Source organism: Salmo salar, chromosome ssa01 (genome assembly GCF_905237065.1).
Source record: "Salmo salar chromosome ssa01, Ssal_v3.1, whole genome shotgun sequence".
Lineage (NCBI taxonomy): Eukaryota > Metazoa > Chordata > Actinopteri > Salmoniformes > Salmonidae > Salmo > Salmo salar.
The window spans coordinates 59962636-59986165 of NC_059442.1; the positions used below are offsets into that span (position 1 = coordinate 59962636).

General features: G+C 43.7%; 1 protein-coding gene across 4 annotated transcripts in view; it reads left to right on the forward strand.

The window, feature by feature from the left end:
- The window catches only part of LOC106606663 (tetratricopeptide repeat protein 27-like), a 106372-nt gene that overhangs the window by 75645 nt on the left and 7197 nt on the right, over positions 1 to 23530 (forward strand). For 3 of the 4 annotated variants that reach the window (XR_006770251.1, XR_001329104.2, XR_001329107.2), the window contains exons 7-10: positions 882 to 971; positions 3051 to 3103; positions 4907 to 5076; positions 21435 to 21627. Coding sequence is in view for 1 of the 4 variants with exons in the window: in XM_014203023.2 (XP_014058498.2) it covers positions 882 to 971; positions 3051 to 3103; positions 4907 to 5076; positions 21435 to 21481 (360 nt within the window). In the remaining 3 variants the exon portion in view is untranslated. Of the gene's footprint in view, positions 1 to 881; positions 972 to 3050; positions 3104 to 4906; positions 5077 to 21434; positions 21841 to 23530 lie in introns of those variants that run through there. The other variant, XM_014203023.2, reaches the window with a different exon arrangement.

The window sequence follows — 23530 nt, forward strand, 5'->3', positions numbered from 1 at the left end:
TTTTTTAACGAATAGATGGATTCAATCAATCATTCAATAGCACTTTAGAAAGTAGGTTGGCACCGTAAAGAGAAGAAATAAGGAGTCAGTTTCACCCAGACCATAGCGGAACAGAGGAAAGGGAAATCATTTCCTGTTTTCCTTCACTCTTCTGCCCTTTGTCCATATTTAATTCAGCAGGTCAGCCAGCAATAGGATGTTTTAATTTAGTTTGTTTTGCCATAATGACATTCCCCCCCTCCATTTTTCAAGGAGTTGTTGAAGTATTCCCAAGGAGATATAAGAGCCCTTGTAACCGATCACTCTGGCCATTCTTTGGAGAATGAAGATAAACAGAATATAGGGGAATATACTGAACATGCCAGTCTCCCACCTCCCTTTGATATGAGCAATAAGATGTTGTGGTGAGGGAGCAAGAGAAATAGAAAGGGAAATAGAGGGGGAAGAGGGAAAGAGTCCGGGGGACTGACACCACAGCTGATTTGCATAGATGGGTCCTGCCTGTTAGTTGCAGAGCGGGGCCTGCCACTCCCCCCGTGACAGGTGGGCTTTCCTCCAAAGCAAACTATCCACATACATGCACAGGAGGGTCGCAACATGAGCCAACATGGCGTTTGCTCCCCCCCCCCCCCACACACACTTCTCCTGTGTGGACCCTGCCAGTGAGCGTGGTGGGGAAGTTTTGAAAGCAGGACTCTTGAGAAAGTGTGGCAGGCTCAGCACGTTTTTACAGTGGATCAAGGGGGAGAGTTAGCATTTAGCACTAAGATAATATAGGATTCTCACCTGGAATAGAGAAGATTATAAAATGATATTTCACTCAACAATTAACAGTTTAGGATTCCTAAACACTGCTCACTGTGTTTGTCTTGTTTCTACAGATTGGGGTGTGGTTCTCTCTGGGCTGTGCCTACTTTGCCCTGGAGGGAGCTGCCAAGGCCTTCCAGACGTTTGTGGGACTGGAGCCAGATGTAAGTTCATACTATATTACTACAACCCCTTCCTCCCAATGTCAGGCCTTACATTATCGCATACTGTGCCTTCAGAAAGTATTCATACCCCTTGACTTATTCCACATTTTGTTGTTACAGCCTGAGTTAAAAATGTATGAAATATATTTTTTCCTCTACACACACTGCCCCATAATGACAGGGAAAACATGTTTTTAGAAAGGTTGGCAAATGTATTGAAAATGAACTGCAGAAATATCTCATTTACGTAAGTATTCACACCAATGACTCAATACTTTGTAGGAGCCCCTTTGGCAGCGATTACAGCTGTGTGTCTTTCTGGATAAGTCTCTAAGAGCTTTCCACACCTGGAGTGTACAACATTTGCCCATTGTTCTTTTTTAAATTCTTCAAGCTCTGTCAAATCAGTTGTTGATCATTGCTAGACAAACATTTCAGGTCTTGTCATAGATTATCAGCTAGATTTAAGTCAAAACGTTTACTCGGCCTTTCAGGAACGTTCACTGTCTTGGTATGCAATTCCTATGTAGATTTGGCCTTGTGCTTTAGGTTATTTTCCTGCTGAAAGATGAATTCTTCTCCCAGTGTCTGGTGGACTGCAGACTGAACCAGGTTTTCCTCCAGGATTTTTCCTTTGCTTAGCTCAATTCCATTTCTTTTTCATCCTGAAAAACCTCCCACGATTACAAGCATACCAATAACATGATGCAGCCACCACTATGCTTGAAAATATGGAGAGTGGTACTCAGTAATATGTTGTATTGGATTTGCCCCAAACATAACACTTTGTATTCAGGACAAAAAGTTACTTGCTTTACCACATTTGTTGCAGTATTACTTTAGTGCCTTGTTGCAAACTGGCTGCATGTTTTGGAATATTTTTATTCTGTGTAACATTCCTTTTCGCTCTGTCAATTAGGTTAGTATTGTGGAGTAACTACAATGTTGTTGGTCCATCCTCAGTTTTCTCCTATCACAGCCATTAAACTCTGTAACAGTTTTAAAGTCACTATTGGCCTCATGGTGAAATCCCTGACCGGTTTCCTCCTGTCCGACAACTGAGTTCGGATGGACGCCTGTATCCTTGTAGTGACTGGGTGTATTGATACACCATCTAAAGTGTAATTATTAACTTGACCATGCTCAAAGGGATGTTCCATGTCTGTTTTTTTTTTTAATTAATTTTTTTCACCATCTACCAATAGGTGCCATTTGTGAAGCATTGGAAAATCTCCCTGGTCTTTGTTGTTGAATCTGTGTTAGAAATTCTTGACTGATTGACTTCACAGTTAATTTTATGTGTGGGGTACAGAGATGATGTCATTATTAAAAAATCATTTTAAACACTATTATTGCGCACAGAGTCCATGCAACTTATTATGTGAGTTGTTAATCATATTTTTGCTCCTGAACTTATTTAGACTTGCCATAACAAACGGGTTGAATACTTATTGACTCAAGACGTTTCAGCTTTTCATTTTTTATTCATTTGTAAACATTTCGAAAAAATATAATTCCACTTTGACATTATGGGGTATTGTGTGTAGGCCATTGATAAAAACAAATCTCCATTTAATCCATCTTAAATGCAGGCTGTAACACAACAAAATGTGGAAGAAGTGAAGGGGTGTGAATACTTTCTGATGGCACTGTATAGGAAGACAGAGTCGATCACATGAATGCACAGTGGGACCATTTGAAATACCATTCCTCTCTCATTTTGTCACTCCCTCTACCCCCCTCCCCCCACTCTCTTTTTCCATTACTCTCACAAATGCGCACACATTCCCACACACAAACACATTCTTACACAAACACACTCAAACAAACTGAGAGCACGCCCTTACCATAGCCCCAGTTATAACACTCTTGTCCTCCAGCAGTCTTTCCAATCCAACTTAATGACCCATACGGCACCTGTGTGCCCAATGCATCGGGAGGGAATGTACTCCTAGAGCACTCGGCAGAACCGATTTCTGCTCTGAGGGAGTTAGTCTTCTGTCACGGCTTCTAAACAACCCTGTGCTTACTTGTGTGTAAACTGTGTTTTTCTCCCTCCCTCTCTTTTTCCTCCTTTAGAACGCAGAGGCGTGGAACAACCTCTCCACGGCCTACATCCGCCTGAGACAGAAGTGAGTACTGTAGAGTCGCACCCCCTCGGCCATTAACCTGTCAATGATTGAACAGAGTTAGGACTCTGGAAGATGTAGAATTCAGTCATACGTACCATCAACGAGTGACAGGCTCAATGTTCGAATGTCTCCTGGTTTTGAATTTAGGGTCCCTCAGTCTAATCGAGAGCCTCCTCTCCCCAGCTTTCAAACAATTGACTGGACTGGAGGTTCGCTTTAGGGTGAGGAATTATATTATTGAGCTAACTGGTCTTGGTGGCTCTTACTGATACTCAGTCACTTGGTCACTCACTCACCCGCCCATCCATCCTTCAACCCCCCTGGTGCCGGTTGACACAAGGCCAGAACAAAGAGGAATCAAACGTTGATGTGATCAGCCCTGATATTCCTGAGTTTCCCAAGCCGCTACCCGTACTGATCAAGGACATGTCACTCTCACAGAGACAGCGAGAGAGGGAATCGCACTGTCAGCCAGTAGGCCTCCATTCAGCCTGGCCGTATTGATTTTTGGCTGCAGAGGGGTATCAAAGAGGGGGGGTTGAGATGAGATGTTGTCTGTGGAAGGACATTACAACACTTATCAAACAGAACATCGCCAGCCTGCATAACCCCACAGATAGCACTGATTTACACACCAATGAAACAGATTGATGTTTACAAGGCTTTTTTTTCTCACCCCACTCCAACTCCTCTGGTCATTAGTTTGGTCTCGTAACTGACTTCAATGCTTTTCAATTACTTCCCGAAACTCACCAGGCAGTAGTAATGGGAAAGATAACATCGCAGCGCCCTCCTGATTTTACCACAGGACCCAGGTACACCCCTGCTGACCCTGACGAGGGCATCAGACAGATTTGTTAGGCTTAAGTCAATTAGAACATTCTCACCCCTGCAAGATGGGCAGGTTCGCTTATTTCCCCTGAAAACCACAAGCTCTTCCTGGCAGGACTCTCTGTTTGGGAAGCAGGACTCGCCACTGTTTCTTTCTTGGGAAACTTTCCCCCCTCAGCCCCTGTTCAAATCAGGTCTGTGCTTTCAGGCCTGAAATTAAAAAGTGTGGAGACTTCTACCTGGTTAGCGCTTGGGCTAATTCAGCCGAAGCCTTCTCTGTTGAAGAGGCTGGAGCCTGTGGTGTGTGTGTGAGTGCAGGTGGATCAGAGGGAGAGTATCAGGGCGGTTGTGACAGCCCGGCGCTAACTATGTAGCCTGCGTCTCACTGAGGTGTCAGACACAGAGGGCAGGCAGCCATGTCAGTCATGCTTGGCTATACTCCACCTCTGGACATCTGCTGAAGTTACAGAGATACTGGCACCTCACCTGAAATAGTGACTAATTACTGAACTGTAGAAATGACGGGTAGGACCGAATCCAAACTTAAAGGAATAGTGCGAGATTTTGATAATTAAATTGAAGGTAGTTTCGTGAGCCAGTGCTAACTAGCTTACCGGTAGACTTCCAGTCATTGCGCTAACGCGGTTAGCATTGGCTCATGAAACTACCTTCAACTTCCTTCAAACTGGACATAGACATAATGGTATCCATGAGCTCATCTGACTCTGGGTAAGTAGAGAAAGGGCTTGTTTTCCAGAATCTTGCACTATCCCTTTAAGTAACTCAAATTGGTACAAATCTCCCATTGACAGTAATGCATGATTTACTCCAAAGTCTGTGTGCATCTCAACTTAATATTAATTCCATAAGACTTTGTAAGCTGCCCCTGAAAAAATCATGAGCACCAGCCATGTTAAAACACTTTATGTGACACCACTAATTCCAGGGCCTGTCTGTCCCACTGTCTGTCAGGACCAAGGCGTTCCACAACCTGCAGGATGCTCTGAAATGTAACTACGAACACTGGCAGGCAGACCTGGGAGAACTTCATTGCCGTCTGCACCGACGTTGGAGAGTTTGCAGAGGCCATCAAGGCCTACCACCGCCTCATGGACCTGAGGGACAAATTCAAGGATGTACAGGTAACGATAGTGCCCACGGGCACAGATCTAGGATCAGTTTATCTTATCCTGAAATCACAGCCTAAACCATTTAGGAGGAAATGCTAAACGGATCTTAGATCAGTGTCAATGGGCAAATTCATCCTACTTGGTTTAGGAGTCTAGGAGCGGTACGTGTAAAGCAACCTAGAATTTGAACATGCTGGACCCAATATGCCACCAGGAGCGTGCCTATATAATGGCACAGTAATATCCTATGCTTCAAGGAGTCGTTGCTGGACCAGGACCTGGTTAATATAAATCTAGCTGGTTTTTCTATGAGTTGCAGGACAGACTGGCAGCATCTCATAAACTCAAGGGCGGGGGTGTATGTCTCTTTGTTAACAACAGCTGGTGCACGATTTCTAATATTAAGGAAGTCTCGAGGTTCTGCTCACCTGAGTTAGAATACCTCATGATAAACTGTAGACCATACTATTTCCCTAGAGAGTTTTCATCCATTTTTCGTAGCTGTCTCTTTACCACCACAAACCGAGCTCAATAGGGCCATAAGCCAACAAGAAAATATTCATCCAGAGGCAGCGCTCCTAGTGGCCGGTGATTTTAATGCAGGAAAACTTAAATCCGTTTTACCTCATTTCTACCAACATCTCACCTGTGCAACTAGAGGGGTCACCTTTACTGCACATACAGAGACGCATACAAAGCTCTCCCTCGTCCTCCATTTGGCAAATCTGACCATAATGCTATCCTTCTGATTCCTGCTTACAAGCAAAAACTCAAACAGGAAGTACCAGTGACCCACTCGATTTGGAAGTGGTCTGGTGAAGTGGATGCTAAGCTACAGGACTGTTTTGCTAGAGCAGACTAGAATATGTTTTGTGATTCATCCAATGACAATGAGAAAGGAGTTTGCCACATCAGTCACCGGCTTCATTAATAAATGCATCGACGGCGTTGTCCCCACAGTTACCGTACATACATATCCCTACCAGAGTCCATGGATTACAAGCAACATCCGCACTAAGGTGAAGGCTAGATCTGCCTCTTTCAAGGAGCGGGACACTAACCCGGTCACTTATAAGAAATCCTGCTACGCCACTTCTCAAACTCATTCCAAGGAGGGCCAAGTGTCTGCGGGTTTTCTCTCCTCACTTATACTTGATTGATGAATTAAGGTCACAGATTGGTAAAGAACTTCCCTCACCTGGTTGTCTAGGTCTTAAACAAAACCCGAAGACACTAGCCCCTCCATAGAATGAGTTTGACACCCCTGCGCTACGCTCTCCGACGAACCATCAAGCAGGCAAAGCGTCAATACAGGACTAAGATCAAATCCTACTTGACGCTCGTCGTATGTGGCAGGGCTTGCAAAATATCACGGATTACAGAGGGAAACCCAGCCACAAGCTGCCCAGTGACACGAGCCTACCAGACGAGCTAAATGCCTTCTATGCTTGCTTCGAGGCAAGCGACACTGACCCATGCGTGAGAGCACCAACTGTTCCAGACACGTGTGATCACGCTCTCCGTAGCCGATGTTAGTAAGACCTTTAATCAGGTTCACATTCACAAGACCGCAGGGACAGATGGATTACCAGGACGCGTACCCAGAGCATGCGCTGACCAGCTGGCAAGTGTCTTCACTGACATTTTCAACCTTTCCCAGACCACATAGTTCCTGATGCCCAAGATAGATAACCTGTCTAAATGACTAACGCCCCGTAACACTCACATCTGTAGCCATGAAATTCTTTGAAAGGCTGATCATGGCTCACATCAACACCATCGTCCCAGACACCCTGGACCCTCTCCAATTCGCATACCGCCAAACAAATCCACACCTACATGAGAATGCTGTTCATTGACTGCAGTTCAACATTCAACACCATAGTGCCCTTGGAGCTCATCACTAAGCTAAGGTTCCTGGAACTGAACACCTCCCTCTGCAACTGGATCCTGGACTTCATGACGAGGCCTCTCAGAGGTGCATGCTTAGTCGCCTCCTGTACTCCCTGTTCACCCATGACTGTGTGGCTGTGCACACATTAAGTTTGCCGACGACCCAATGGTGGTAGGCCTGATCACCGACAACGATGAGACAGCCTATAGCAAGAAGGTCAGAGGCCTGGCAGTGTGGTGCCAGGACAGCAACCTCTCCTTCGACAACAGTGAGACAAAGGAGCTGATCCTGGACTACAGGAATTTTAGGGCTGAGCACGCCCCCATTCACATCAACGGGGCTGTAGTGGAGCGGGCCGAGAGCTTCAAGTTTATCGGTGTCCATATCACTAAGAATCTATCATGGCCCAAACACACCAACACAATCGTGAAGAGGCCATGACAACTCCTCTTCCTCCTCAGGAGGCTGAAGATCTGGCATGGGCCATCAGATGCTCAAAAAGTCTACAGCTGCACCATAGAGAGCATCTTGACTGGCTGCATCACCACTGTGTTTGGGAACTGCTTGGCATCCGACCTCAAGGCGCTACAGAGAGTAGTGCGTACGGCCCAGTACATCGTCCAGGACCTCTATACCAGGCGGTCAGAGGAATCCCCAGAAAATGTATCCAGCCACCAAGACTCCAGCCACTAAGCCACAAACTGTTCTCTCTGCTACCGCACAGGAAGCTGTGCCAATGCACTAAGTCTGGAAGCAACAGGACCCTGAACTGCATTTACCCTCAAGCCATAAGACTTCTAAACAAGACTGCTAAATAGCTCATAAAATGGCAACCAGGGCTACCCACATTGACCTTTTTTGTACTAACTCTCTTGCGCTGACTATGCACACACACTGGACTCTACTCACACATACTTACACTGACGCCCCAATACACACACACACACACACTACATGTGCCAACACACACATAACATGCACACACACACTTTCACACTACATACACTGCTGCTAGTCACTTTACCCCTACCTACATAGCTACCTCAATTACCTTGTACCCCTGCACATCAACTCGGCACTGGTATTCCCTTTGTATAGCCATGTTATTTTTTCTCTATATTCGTTATTCACTGTCACGATGCATTTTATTTTGTATCTTATCTTTAACTCTGCGTTGGAAAAGGACCTGTAAGTAAGCATTTCACCTTTAGTCTACACCTGTTGTCTACGAAGCATGTGCCATAACATTTTATTTGATTTCACCATACACTTCATCTGCTTGTTCTACCATGCTGCCCCTCTAATAATGCGTGTCTAACAGTAGCCGCACAGGTCTTCCGGAAGGAGCCAGAGGAGCAACGGAGAAGTCTCAGCCGTGTCATTTGGGATTCAGCCTCCATATTTTACAGGGCACAGAAGGGTGCACTCAACCTCCTCTCTCGTCCTCTTAGCTCCATCACAAAACCCAGGGCCACCCAGAGAATGAACCCAGGGGAATGAAAAATATGAGGGAGTTTGTGATCTGATTGAGAAAAGCCCTCTGCCACCGCCACCATCTCTTTAATACTGAAATCACTTGGGTCAGGGAGCTCGATCATTCAGAGACCTGAACCTTCTAGACCTCCATGACAACACACCACTTGAACACCAGTCTCTTATTTTGCTGAGGCTCTTATATCACGATATCTAATGGAATGTCAGGTGTCGATATTGAAATGTTGATCCATAGGACCCTGCTCGCATTCTCTGAAGATGTCCCTGCAAAATGTCCACGCCAATAGTTATACCCTGCCTGCTAGGCTTATCAAGGACGTTCATTTGGTTTCATTTTCAAAAATCTACATGTAAAATCAGTGAATCATCGCTCGCTAATTAGAAATCCACCAACGCATACTAAATAGAAACTTTACCGGGCGACTTCGAATAAACAAGTCCTAACATCGGCACTGAGCAGAACGGCAATATAAGTCCTCTGCCCCGGACTACATATGGTCTGCCTTCAGAGCAATTCACTTGAAAGATGTTTCAGCCTGAATGTGAATGCTCTAAATAACATACAGATCTTTAGATGTCTGGAGGTTGGGGCTGGGTGCTCCTTGGGTGCACAGTCATAATACCCAGCCCTTGCTTCATCTTGCACCGCCACTGTAGTGCCACTTAACATTCACAGCCATGTTTGGAGCTGTTTCATTGCCTTTCCTAATTAGCTTGGCAAAGTCAGTAGGGGTTTGCTCAAAAAGTGTTATTTTACTTTCCTTTCCTGCCCGCTCTCCCTCTTTTACTCTTCTTTCGCTCAATGGATTCATTTATGCTTGGCAAGATGCTAGCGCCTCATAAATTAGGGTCGGAGATGTAAAAGCACATAAGTTGAAAAGGTCACAACCAGCCACCCGCTGTTGAGAAGGATATGTCCCAGTAATTGGGATCTAGATTCACATTCTTTAACTGTTTTCCCACAGTCTTCATTCTCTTTATTTTTCCTTCTGCCCCTTACTCTCTGGGTTGCGTAAGGAGGATGGGTCAGTTCCTAAGGCCCCAGCTTATTTGGCTTTTGAGCATCAAATTAAAATGTGTTCCCATCCGGTTTATGAGTGCTTAATGTGGTTGTCTGATACCCCAGCCCCTCTCCACTCACAATGTGCATAGTTTGGTGGGGCTATTTGAGTTGCTGACATTGTAAAGTCCCCACCCATCTCTTCTACCCCCCCCGCGCCCCTCCTCCACCAATCCCCTCCTCAACTCAGCACTGTTTCATTTAAAAGCGCTCGTATTTGAAGAGTAGGCTATATTCGGCACTCGCGTCATTGAATTGTATTTTGAATTGTTTGAAGAGAGGCGACAGTTAACGTCATACCTCCTAACCCACTTCATTAAATGGATTCTTGGAAGTGCTTGTTTGTCACCAACGTCTTTTCCTTTCCCCTCCTTCACTTGTTCTGACCTCATATTTTGTTTATTTTCTTCCATTTTGTTTGCTTCCTGTGACTGTTTTTCGTGTATACAGGACTGTATGTCTGAGTGGGAGAGAGTATTTTACAACTGTACTCCCTATGGGCCATGACCAGGGCTCTGCATTTTATTAAATGCATTGTTAGCACTCGTGCTCCCAACTTAAAAAAGTTAGGAGCACAACATAACATTTGGAGCACCAGAAAATAGTATTATTTTGAAATTGATTGGTATATAGCCTGTATTGGACCTTTATGAATTCTAGCTACTTGTGAAGCACATGTTGTGCCCTAAAAACTAATATGTAGCACTGTAAAGACACATTTGTATTATAAAAGCTACGATGTTGATATCTGTCATTGAGAAGTCATTGGTGGAATATTAGGTTTCTACATTGTGTAAAAGCACTACCTACTGAGATTCATTACATTGAAACATTACATTTGATCCCTAAAAAATAAACGATATTCATTTTAAACCAAAGGTAAACCAACTTTTGGACGTTTGACGTTCTGAAACAATGGACTTTGACGTCAGTAGGGCAACCAGCAAGCAACTGCAGCATATTTCTATACCAGAGGCCATAGAAATAACCAGGAACAAAGGATTATAATTTTTTATGAAATCGATCGATAGCCCATTGCCTAATACCAGAATTAAGATGGACCTGCCTATTCATTAATATAGGCATCTGAAATAAAAAAATAAATGTCTTGAGCATCCACGTGATTGGCCTATGATTAATGGCTTGCGCTTCACATTTGCAACATTGATCATGCAATGCATGCATGCACAGTCGGGAACTAAATTGGTGGCTATAACCTATAACCTTGTTGCATAATGAGCACAGTTGAAACATGTATCAAATGATTTTACTGGAACATGACAGCCAGCCAAATGTAGGCTACCTCATTTGAACTACTTAGTGCTACTTATAGATTTATTGAAATGACCGTAGTAGTAATTGAAAGTTGGCTATGGCGATGAAAATGTGGAGACGAGGGCGCAGTCTATTACAAGCGGCGTCTAGCTAAAACAGGAGAATGGCGCATTTCCATGTCCACCAGCTTTGCACCGTTTCGACATAACTGCCTCTACCTATTCATTACGGTAGCTAGCTAGATAAAATAGCCAGTGCTTTGTTAACTTTATTAGCAGTAGACCTACATTTTGAGAGGTGGAAAATTTGAGCACCATAGCCCCGGTGCCCATTGGTCCGCCAACTCCTCTCTCTGCCTTGTTCATATGCGCTGTGCTGTCCCTCCAATAATGGCTTGAATAATGGGCTAGTCCGAAGAGTTTTCTAGATAGACCATTTTCTCTAGGGCACTCGGGAACAACGGTACAGCGAGGCCTAATCATTACCACAATTATCTGTGCGATTATTATTTATTTATTCTCCCCGTTGCTCACAAAATAAAATGTCACGTTTTAGGAGCATATGCGACCAAAATAGTTGCAATTTAGAGCCATGGCTATTATGCGTTCCTCTTCTATGGAATGTAGAGGGTAATCAACTAGAGTTGCTTGAGTGATTTATGAGGACCTCTGTCACATGCGCTCTGTATTTTCCTTATCCACTGGGTCCTAGTGAGAAATGATGGGTTAAGTTAAACCAGCCGTCTATGAACACACACTCACGCATTCCTTTAAGACAGAGAAAATAATTTACGTGTTTTTTCTTTCCCTTGTTCTAAATCTAGGAAGTCTAATTCAAAATGGATTTAAATCTCACTTTACTGTGCTCTCGTTACTCCGTTTTCCCATCTCTCTCACTCCCCGTGGGAGGATATTACTTTTCCTCTTCATTTCACGCTGTAACAGGATACAGAACGAATCTGGGACAGTGATCCATTCAATTTCCCCCATTTAACTTGTCATTTTTTTTCTGCATTGACCACATAGAGAAACCATCATAAAAGTCCCATTTAGGGATTTCATTTGTTACACATTTTCATCGCAATCGACAGTCAGATGAATCCTGTCAGAGACCTTCCAGGCTAAAATTAGCTTCAGAAGGCTGAGGTGTCCCAGTGGCAGAAGAGAGCTGTCAATCAACATCAATGCTAATTTACCCAGCACCGCCCCCCTTGATTTCCCTCCAACACACCGACTCCCACCAACGACTGTGCCAGTATGGCAGCTAACTGATAAGTCAGACCAGTCCCTTCTCAGAGCCAGTAGGCAGAGCGAAAACTTGTTTATAGTTGTTAGCATGCCTTTCACAGCTTTCTACTGTGATGTATTTATTGTACCCTGCCTCTCACTGCATTCTCACATACACACTGATATACTTTTTTTATTTTTTATTTAGCAAATATGTAAAAAGAGGCTCTCCCTCTGGCCCACAGACATACGGTGGCAAGAAAAGTATGTGAATTCTTTGGAATTACCTAGATTTCTGCATAAACTGGTCATCAAATTTGATCTGATCTTCATTTAAGTCACAAAAAATAGACAAACATAGTGTGCTTAAACTAATAACACACAAATTATTGTATTTTTCTTATTGAATACATCATTTAAACATTCACAGTGTAGGTTGTAAAAAGTATGTGAACCCCTAGGCTTCTCCAAAAGATAATTGGAGTCAGCTAACCTGGAATCCAATCAATAAGACGAGATTGGAGATGTTGGTTAGAGCTGCCTTGCCCAATAAAAAACACTCACAAAATTTGAGTTTGCTATTCACAAGAAGCATTGCCTGATGTGAACCATGCCTCGAACAAAAGAGATCTCCAAAGACCTAAGATTAAGAATTGTTGACTTGCATAAAGCTGGAAAGGGTTACAAAAGTATCTCTAAAAACCTTGATGTTCATCAGTCCACGGTAAGACAAATTGTCTACAAATTGAGAAAGTTCAGCACTGTTGCTACTCTCTCAAGGAGTGGCCATCCTGCGAAGATGACTGCAAGAGCACAGCACAGAATGCTCAATGAGGTTAAGAAGAATCCTAGATTGTCAGCTAAAGACTTAGAGAAATCTCTGAAACATGCTAACATCTCTGTCTACGATACGTAAAACACTATACAAGAATGGTGTTCATGGGAGGACACCACGGAAGAAGCCACTGCTGTCCAAAAAAAAAGCATTGCTGCAAGTCTGAAGTTTGCAAAAGTGCACCTGGATGTTCCAGAGCGCTACTGGCAAAATATTCTGTTGACAGATGAAACTACAGTTGAGTTGTTTGGAAGGAACACACAACACTGTGTGTGGAGGAAAAAAGGCACAGCACACCAACATCAAAACCTCATCCCAACTGTAAAGTATGGTGGAGGGAGCATCATGGTTTGGGGCTGCTTTGCTGCATCAGGGCCTGGACAGCTTGCTATTATCATCGACGGGAAAATGATTTCCCAAGTTTACCAAGACATTTTGCTGGAGAATGTAAGGCTATCTGTCCACCAATTGAAGCTCAACATAAGTTGGGTGATGCAACAGGACAATGACCCAAAACAGAGAAGTAAATCAACAACAGAATGTCTTCAACAGAAGAAAATACGCCTTCTGGAGTGGCCCAGTCAGAGTCCTGACCTCAACCCGATTGAGATGCTGTGGCTTGACCTCGAGAGCGGTTCACACCAGATATCCCAATAATATTGCTGAACTGAAACCGTTTTGTAAAGAAGAATGGTCCAAAATTCCTCCTGACTGTTGTGCAGGTCTGATCCGCAACTACAGAAAACGTTTGGTTGAGGTAATTGCTGCCAAAGGAGGGTCAACCAGTTATTGAATCCAAGGGTTCACATACCTTTTCCACTCTGCACTGTGAATGTTTACACGGTGTGTTCAATAAAGACATGAAAACATATAATTGTTTGTGTTATTAGTTTAAGCAGTCTGTGTTTGTCTATTGTTGTGACTTAGATGAAGATCAGATCAAATTTTATGAATAAAGTATCTATCAAAACATTTTACTGGATTGTTTAGTACTGGATTGTACATTTATTGGCTGTTTGTAGTTTAAGAACATTGAATGACTACTAGGAGGCTAGGAACTCGGGTATGCCAGTATTCAGTGTAATAGCCATCTGGAAGGATTAGACCCAGATACACTACATGACTAAAAGTATGTGGACACCTGGTCCTCGAACATCTCATTCCAACATCATGGGCATTAATATGGAGTTGGTTCCCCCTTTGCTGCTATAACGATCTCCACTCTTCTGGGAAGGCTTTCCAGTAGATGTTGGAACATTGCTGCAGGGACTTGCTTCCATTCAGCCACGAGCATTACTGAGGCCGGGCACTGATGTTGGGCGATTCAGCCTGGCTCGCATTCATCCCAAAGGTGTTCGATGGGGTTGAGGTCAGGGCTCTGTGCAGGCCAGTCAAGTTCTTCCACACCGATCTCGACAAACCATTTCTGTATGGACCTCGCTTTGTGCATGGCGGCATTGTCATGCTGAAACAGGAAAGGGCTTTCCACAAACTGTTGCTACAAAGTTGGAACCACAGAATCATCTAGAGTGTCGTTGTATGCTGTAGCGTTAAGATTTCCCTTCACTGGAACTAAGGGGCCTAGCCCAAACCATGAAAAACAGTCCCAGACCATTATTCCTCCTCCACCAAACTTTACAGATGGCACTATGCATTGGATCAGGTAACATTCTCCTGGCATCCGCCAAACCCAGGTTCGTATGTCAGACTGCCAGATGGTGAAGCGTGATTCATCACTCCTGAGAACGCGTTTCCACTGCTCCAATGGCGGCGAGCTTTACACCACTACAGCAGATGCTTGGCAATGCTCATGGTGATCTTAAAAATCAATTTGACCAACTGACTGGCATCCTATGACTGTGCCACGTTGGAAGTCACTGAGCTCTTCAGTAAGGCCATTCTACTGCCAATATTTGTCAATGGAGATTGCATAGCTCTGTGCTCGATTTTATACACCTGTCAGCAACGGGTGTGGCTGAAATAGCTAAATCCACAAATTTGAAGGAGTGTCCACATACTTTCGTATATATTGTGTAGGTGTCTGGGTGGCTTGACTATCAGGTGTATGATTAGGGTGGTAGTGAGGAGAGGAGTCTGGTTTGGACCAGATCCAACCCTCTGGTTTAGTGTGAAGGGGGCCTTTCCACTCCCTCCTGCCTGTTGAAGTTCACACCACTTGAAGCTATCAGATCCACTTCCTCACAGATTCTCTTCCTCCTACACCGGCGGGCAGGCCAGTCAACTGGAGACAAAACAATAATATAGGCGCGCATTAGCAGAGGTAGTGTTGCCCGCCCGCCAGTCTGCCTGCAGCTGAACTGACAGCCCATTTAACTAAAAGCTGGGTCATTTGATCACTTGGTGTCAAGACTCTCTGGGATGGAGTCTTTAAACGGCAGTTTGGGAAGAGATTTTCAAACACACAATCATACTACAAGAAATGCATAGGCTCTGTTGATTCAGTCACTGTGAATGTGAAATCCCTTCCTGTGAGTGGTTGTATGGATATGTACAGTAGGCTAGAGGTTTCATGTTTGGCTGAAATGTTACTGTGAACAATCAAAAGGGGGATACAGTAAAAATCCTTAGCTCAGCAAACACCTGTGTTTCAAGCTGTTCTGGGAAACCACTCACACAGGCACGCGTGTGGGAGACATGCACACACTCTCAAAGTCTAGCATGGGGACACCCACACGCTCTCACTACATAGGGAGACACACAACTTGCAGTTTAACCCCACATACTGCCCACACACAAAGGTAGCCTAGTGGTTGGAGCGTTGGGCCAGTAACCGAAAGGTTGCTGGATCGAATCCCTGAGCTGACAAGGTAAAAAAAAAATGTTGTTCTGCCCCTGAGCGAGGCAGCTAATCCACTGTTCCCCGGGCGCCCGAAGACGTGGATGTGGATTAAGGCAGCCACCGGCACCTCTCTGATACAGAGGGGTTGGGTTAAATGTGGAAGACACATTTCAGTTGAAGGCATTCAGTTGTACAACTGACTAGGTATCCCCCTTTCCCAAATCCCTCCATTCCAGACCACAAATACCCACACACACTGCCCAGATATGCATGACGAGACACACACACTCCCCACAGACTACACAAACCCAGGGGAGATATCTCCAACCCTTATAGGCCCCACCTTTCATCCATTTGAGGTCTCTCGCGTCTTTCCCCTACCTCTACTGAGCGTGCTCAGACTGGAGTGTTGGTATTCGGTGCAGTGCATGAGGGCTTCATAAATAACATTCCCTTGGACTGACAGAATGAGGCCCAGAACGCTGCTGCACTTCCTGGCTTTTAGTAGAGCACATGGACAGACCTTTTGAGATGTCTCCGAGTGATATCATCCTCTACTGTCTCGCCCGCTCGTTGCTTATGGAACACAAATAGGTAACTGCCAAAATAAAGGAAACACCAATGTAAAGTGTCTTAATAGGATTTTGGGCCACCACGAGCCAGAACAGCTTCAATGCACCTTGGCATAGATTCTACAAGTGTCTGGACCTCTATTGGGGGGGTCTCAGGTGCCGCTCCAGAATCTCCCATAAGTGTTCAATTGGGATGAGATCTGGTGACCGAGACTGCTATGGCATATGGTTTACATAATTTTCATGCTCGTCAAACCATTCAGTGACCACTCGTGCTCTGTGGATGGGGGAATTGTCATCCTATCGGGGCATAGCCATGGTAGCGAAAATAATGGCCTGCACATCATTTTTATACATGACCCTAAGCATGATGGGGTGTTAATTGCTGCTTTCAATATACCTTATATCCCTTATTTCCTCAAGTGTTTCTATTATTTTGTCAGCATGTCTGTGTTTGGGTTACTACATGATTCCATAGTTTTGATGTGTTCACTATTATTCTACAATGTAGAAAATAGTAAAAAATAAAGAAAAACCCTGGAAAGGAGTAGGTGTGTCCAAACTTTTGATTGTGTGTGTGTGTGTGTGTGTGTGTGTGTGTGTGTGTGTGTGTGTGTGTGTACAGTTGAAGTCCGAAGTTTACATACACTTAGGTTGGAGTCATTACGACAAGTTTTTCAACCACTCCACAAATTTCTTGTTAACAAACTATAGTTTTGGCAAGTCGGTTAGGACATCTACTTTGTGCATGACACAAGTCATTTTTCCAACAATTGTTTACAGACAGATTATTTCACTTATAATTCACTGTATCACAATTCCAGTGGGTCAGAAGTTTACATACACTAAGTTGACTGTGCCTTTAAACAACTTGGAAAGTTCCAGAAAATGATGTCATGGCTTTAGAAGCTTCTGATAGGCTAATTGACATAATTTGAGTCAATTGGAGGTGTACCTTTGGATGTATTTCAAGGCCTACCTTCAAACTCCGTGCCTCTTTGCTTGACATCATAGGAAAATCTAAAGAAATCAGCCAAGACCTAAAAAAAAAAAATGTGTGGACCTCCACAAGTCTGGTTCATCCTTGGGAGCAATTTCCAAACGCCTGAAGGTACCACGTTCATCTGTACAAACAATAGTACGCAAGTATAAACACCATGGGACCATGCAGCCGTCATACAGCTCAGGAAGGAGACGTGTTCTGTCTCCTAGAGAATAACGTACTTTGGTGCGAAAAGTGCAAATCAATCCCAGAACAACAGCAAAGGACCTTGTGAAGATGCTGGAGGAAACAGCTACAAAAGTATCTATATCCACAGTAAAATGAGTCCTATATCGACATAACCTGAAAGGCCGCTCAGCACATGGGGACAAAGATCGTACTTTTTGGAGAAATGTCCTCTGATCTGATTAAACAAAAATAGTACTGTTTGGCCATAATGACGATCGTTATGTTTGGAGGAAAAAGGGGGAGGCTTGCAAGCTGAAGAACACCATCCCAACCATGAAGCACGGGGGTGGCAGCATCATGTTGTGGGGGTGCTTTGCTGCAGGAGGGACTGGTGCACTTCACAAAATAGATGGCATCATGAGGCAGGAAAATGTTGTGGATATATTGAAGCAACATCTCAAGACATCAGTCAAGAAGTTAAAGCTTGGTCGCAAATGGGTCTTCCAAATGGACAATGACCCCAAGCGTACTTCCAAAGTTGTGGCAAAATGGCTTAAGGACAACAAAGTCAAGGTATTGGAGTGGCCATCACAAAGCCCTGACCTCAATCCTATAGAATATTTGTGGGCAGAACTGAAAAATCATCTGCGAGCAAGGAGGCCTACAAACCTGACTCAGTTACACCAGCTCCGTCAGGAGAAATGGGCCAACATTCACCCAACTTATTGTGGGTAGCTTGTGGAAGGCTACCCAAAACATTTGACCCAAGTTAAACAATTTAAAGGCAATGCTACCAAATACTAATTGAGTGTATGTAAACGTCTGACCCACTGAGAATGTGATGAATGAAATAAAAGCTGAAATAAATAATTCTTTCTACTATTATTCTGACATTTCACATTCTTAAAATAATGTGGTGATCCTAACTGACCTAAGACAGGGAATCTTTACTTGGATTATATGTCAGGAATTGTGAAACTGAGTTTAAATGTATTTGGCTAAGGTGCATGTAAACTTCAGCTGTGTGTGTGTGTGTGTATGTATGTATGTATGTATGTATGTATGTATGTATGTGTGTGTATATATATATATATATATATAAAACTCAGCAAAAAAAGACACGTCCCTGTTTCAGGACCCTGTCTTTCAAAGATAATTCGTAAAAATCCAAATAACTTCACAGATCTTCATTGTAAAGGGTTTAAATACTGTTTCCCGTGCTTGTTCAATGAACCATAAACAATTAATGAACATGCACCTGTGGAACGGTCGTTAAGACACTAACAGCTTACAGACGGTAGGCAATTAAGGTCACAGTTATGAAAACTTAGGACACTGAAGAGGCCTTTCTACTGACTCTGAAAAACACCAAAAGGAAGATGCCCAGCGTCCCTGCTCATCTGCGTGAACGTGCCTTAGGCATGAAGCAAGGAGACATGAGGACTGCAGATGTGGCCAGGGCAATAAATTGCAATGTCCGTACTGTGAGACACCAAAGACAGCGCTACAGGCAGACAGGACAGACAGCTGATCGTCCTCGCAGTGGCAGACCACGTGTAACAACACCTGCGCAGGATCGGAACATCCAAACATCACACCTGCGGGACAGGTACAGGATGGCAACAACAACTGGCCGAGGTACACCAGGAACGCACAATCCCTCCATCAGTGCTCAGACTGTCCGCAATAGGCTGAGATGGGCTTGTAGGCCTGTTGTAAGGCAGGTCCTCACCAGACATCACCGGCAACAATGTCGCCTATGGGCACAAACCCACCGTCGCTGGACCAGACAGGACTGGCAAAAAGTGCTCTTCACTGGCGAGTTGCGGTTTTGTCTCACCAGGGGTGATGGTCGGATTTGCGTTTGTCGAAGGTTTGAGCGTTACACCGAGGCTTGTACTCTGGAGCGGGATCGATTTGAAAGTGGAGGGTCCGTCATGGTCTGGGGCGGTGTGTCACAGCATCATCGAACTGAGCTTGTTGTCATTGCAGGCAATCTCAACGCTGTGCGTTACAAGGAAGACATCCTCCTCCTTCATGTGGTACCCTTCCTGCAGGCTCATCTTGACATGACCCTCCAGCATGATAATGCCACCAGCCATACTGCTCGTTCTGTGTGTGATTCCCTGCAAGAGCGGAATGTCAGTGTTCTGCCATGGCCAGCGAAGAGCCCGGATCTCAATCCCATTGAGCACGTCTGGGACCTGTTGGATCAGAGGGTGAGGGCTAGGGCCATTCTCCCAAGAAATGTCCGGGAACTTGCATGTGCCTTGGTGGAAGAGTGGGGTCACATCTCACAGCAAGAACTGGCAAATCTGGTGCAGTCCATGAGGAGGAGATGCACTGCAGTACTTAATGCAGCTGGTGGCCACACCAGATAATGACTGTTACATTTGATTTTGACACCCCCCCCCCCCTTTGTTCAGGGACGCATTATTCCATTTATGTGTGTATGTGTATGTGTATATATACACAAACACACACACTACCGTTCAAAAGTTTGGGGTCACTTAGAAATGTCCTTGTCTTTGATAATAAAGCACATTTTTCTCCATTAAAATAACATCAAATCTATCAGAAATACAGTGTAGACATGGTTAATGTTGTAAATGACTATTGTAGCTGGAAACGGCAGATTATTTTTATTTTTATGGATTATCTACATAGGCGTACAGAGGCCCATTATCAGCAACCATCACTCCTGTGTTCCAATGGCACGTTGTGTTAGGTAATCCAAGTTCATCATTTTAAAAGGCTAATTGATCATTAGAAAACCCTTTTGCAATTATGTTAGCAAAGCTTTAAACTGTTGTTCTCATTAAAGAAGCAATAAAACTGGCCGCCTTTTGACTAGTTGAGTATCTGGAGCATCAGCATTTGTGGGTTCGATTACAGGGTCAATATGGCCAGAAACAAAGAACTTTCTTCTGAAACTCGTCAGTCTATTCTTGTTCTGAGAAATGAATGCTATTCCATGCGAGAAATTGCCAAGAAACTGAAGATCCCGTACAACGCTGTGTACTACTCCCTTCCCAGAACAGCACAAACTGGCTCTAACCAGAATAGAAAGAGGAGTGGGAGACCCCAGTGCACAACTGAGCAAGAGGACAGCTACATTACATTAGTTTGAGAAACAGATGCCTCACAAGTCCTCAACTGGCAGCTTCATTAAATAGTACCCGCAAAACACCAGTCTCAACGTCAATAGTGAAGAGGCTACTCCAGGACACTGGCCTTCTTTAGACTTTAGACTAGAGCCTGGCCCACCAATGGTTGCACTCCTGCCAGTCATGTGAAATTCATAGATTAGGGCCTAATTTATTTATTTCAATTGACTGATTTAAAAAAAAAAAAAGAACTGTAACATCTTTGAAATTGTTCCATATTGCATTTATATTTTATATTTATATTTTTGTTCAGTATAGCTATGACTATTACATGCCTGTGTGTGAGTGGTGTGTGTTGCTTTCTAACTTAATTATTTGTTTTCAGGGTGCTGATGATGAAATCATTTTATTATTCATATGGGAAAGTATTTAATTAAAATATGTAAAAGAGGGTGAGGTCATATTTTCTAATCTGGCATTGCTCTGCCCTGTAACTTTTTAATTGTACTGCATGATGATCGTGACTATGCATACATTTCCATTGAGACAATGGAAAACAAGCCAGATAAATTCTGCGCAGTGTTGATATTCCAGTCTCAGTCCCTATCGTATTGCATTTGAGTGGGTGTGACGTGAAATTGAAACCAAGTGCGGAAAGCGTCAGTGTGAAATACTCTCCTGCTCAGATGGCAGTCACCAAACTAGAAACAGAGGATGACGCAGCCACGAGACATTGAGGAAACCCAACTGGCCTATGTTGAGAGAGGACATATGTAATTCAAGCCAGTGTGGTCAGGTTCACACACCAAACCACCCACCACTTTCTCTTCGATTTAGACAAAAGTAGTCACTCCACCCTTTCCGACTCCTCTCTCACTTCAAACCAAAGTAGCGCTCCATTCACATTCCCACTCGTCCCTGTTCTCTGTGTTCCAGATTCTAGAGTTCCTGGTGCGGGCGGTGGTGGAGGACATGACGGATAACCATGGCGACCAGGCCTCGTCCCTGCGGGCCAAGGTCCAGGAGCTCCTGGGTCGCGCACGTCCCGCCATAGCACCGACGCTGAGATCTGGCGTCACTACGCCCTGCTGTATGGAGACAGACAGAGCACCAGGCCTGGTGACAACGAGTTAGTAGGCCCCCTTAACATTCCCCTAACATCCCTTGACATTTAGCTGTGCAAACACCACACATGAAATATACTTACTGTATGTGTGTCACGTCCTGACCAGTAAAAGAGGTTGTTTGTTATTGTAGTTTGGTCAGGGCGTGGCAGGGGGTGTTTGTTTAGAGTATTTCGGGGTTTGTTGGGCTATGTTCTTGTTAGTCTATTTCTATGTTAGTTCTAGTATGTCTATTTCTATGTGGTGTTTATTGGGTTGACCTTCAATTGGAAGCAGCTGCTCCTCGTTGCTTCTAATTGAAGGTCCTATTTAAGAGGGGTGTTTTTTCTATGGGATTTGTGGGTAGTTGTTTCCTGTTTTGTGTTTGTGCACCTGACAGGACTGTTTAGTGTCGTTTGTTGTTTTTGTATACGTGTTTCTTTTGATTTCCTTCTTTAATAAAATAAGAAGATGAGTTTACACGTTCCCGCTGCGTTTTGGTCCAATCCCTACAACGCCCGTGACAATGTGCTCTAAGGAGAGGGGGTAAAAGTAATTATTGTAATGGATTTTGCGCCTGTTAATAAGCTATTTATAGGCTCATTAGTAACTGATAGGCATTAGTAACTAATGGTGTTGCACTTAGCCACACGGTGATAGATGGCTCCTATTTGTCATACGCAGTGGGCTGTTGATGAGACAGTTTTGGTCAAATTGAAAAGAAAAGCTACTAAAGTGTGACTATGTCCTCGTGTTTATTGGCCAGTTATAGTGTTTATTGGCCAGTTATAGTGTCACACACTAGGTTGTTTTTCAATGTTAGTTTAAGTTTGCTGAAACTGTCTGCTGCTAGGAAGTGTAAGACTTTTTTTCATCACAGACAAGCGATTTCCCAAGTTACCGCGGTAAGGATTGGGCTTGATTGAGCATGGATTACTCCTTTTATTCATTCACTTTTTGTTGTTTCTTGTCATTACAATACTTATACTTTAATTGTTCTCTTACATGTATTTGTGTGCTTCTACATTTCTACTTAGGAGCACATCATGTCAGCATAGGGCAGGCCCTAAAATAAAGTTTTTGTATACCAGCCTCCGGCAGGTGGATAAAAAAATCTACCAGCCACTCCAAAAAAATTTATTACAAAAAGAAAACACAAGAAAATGGATGAGCATGCTTCGTAATATTACTAAAACAAGAAATGTATTACTAGTAAGAAGTAATGTTGTATATTGCTCTATTTAATTTAATATTCTGTGATCTGAGTCAAATAAATAAAAGATGCTGCCCCTTTAAGGTTACCCTGGTAACAGTGCCACTCGAGTTGTCATGTGTGCCTGTGAGAATCTCACTAGTAGAGACCGAAGATGTCTCTTTTTACTAGCAGTGGAAGCAAACTCACACATTGAAAAGCAACCTAGCTTGTGAGCAAAACAATGTAACTAGCCAAGAAACACGAGGACGAAGTCTCACTTTAGTAGACTTTAGAATTAATTAGACCAACATTTATACCTGTGCCCATTGCTTCTAAAAATGAATCTTTCAGCACATCCCTCACAGTGCTCACAGCCACCCCAGACAGGCAGTATGGCTGCGGAAGGTGGGATAAGTTAACGTTAGGATTCAGATTTCTTTGTGCATTACCAAATATGAAACAAAAGGGCAGAAATACTTTGAAAACAGCTACTGCAGCATTTATACGTTAACGTTAGGATTCAGATTTCTTTGTGCATTACCAAATATGAAACAAAAGGGCAGAAATACTTTGAAAACAGCTACTGCAGCATTTATACGTTAACGTTAGGATTCAGATTTCTTTGTGCATTACCAAATATGAAACAAAAAGGCAGAAATACTTTGAAATCAGCTACTGCAGCATTTATTTTGCTATAAATCACAACTTGCACTTGTGCCCATACTTGACTATTT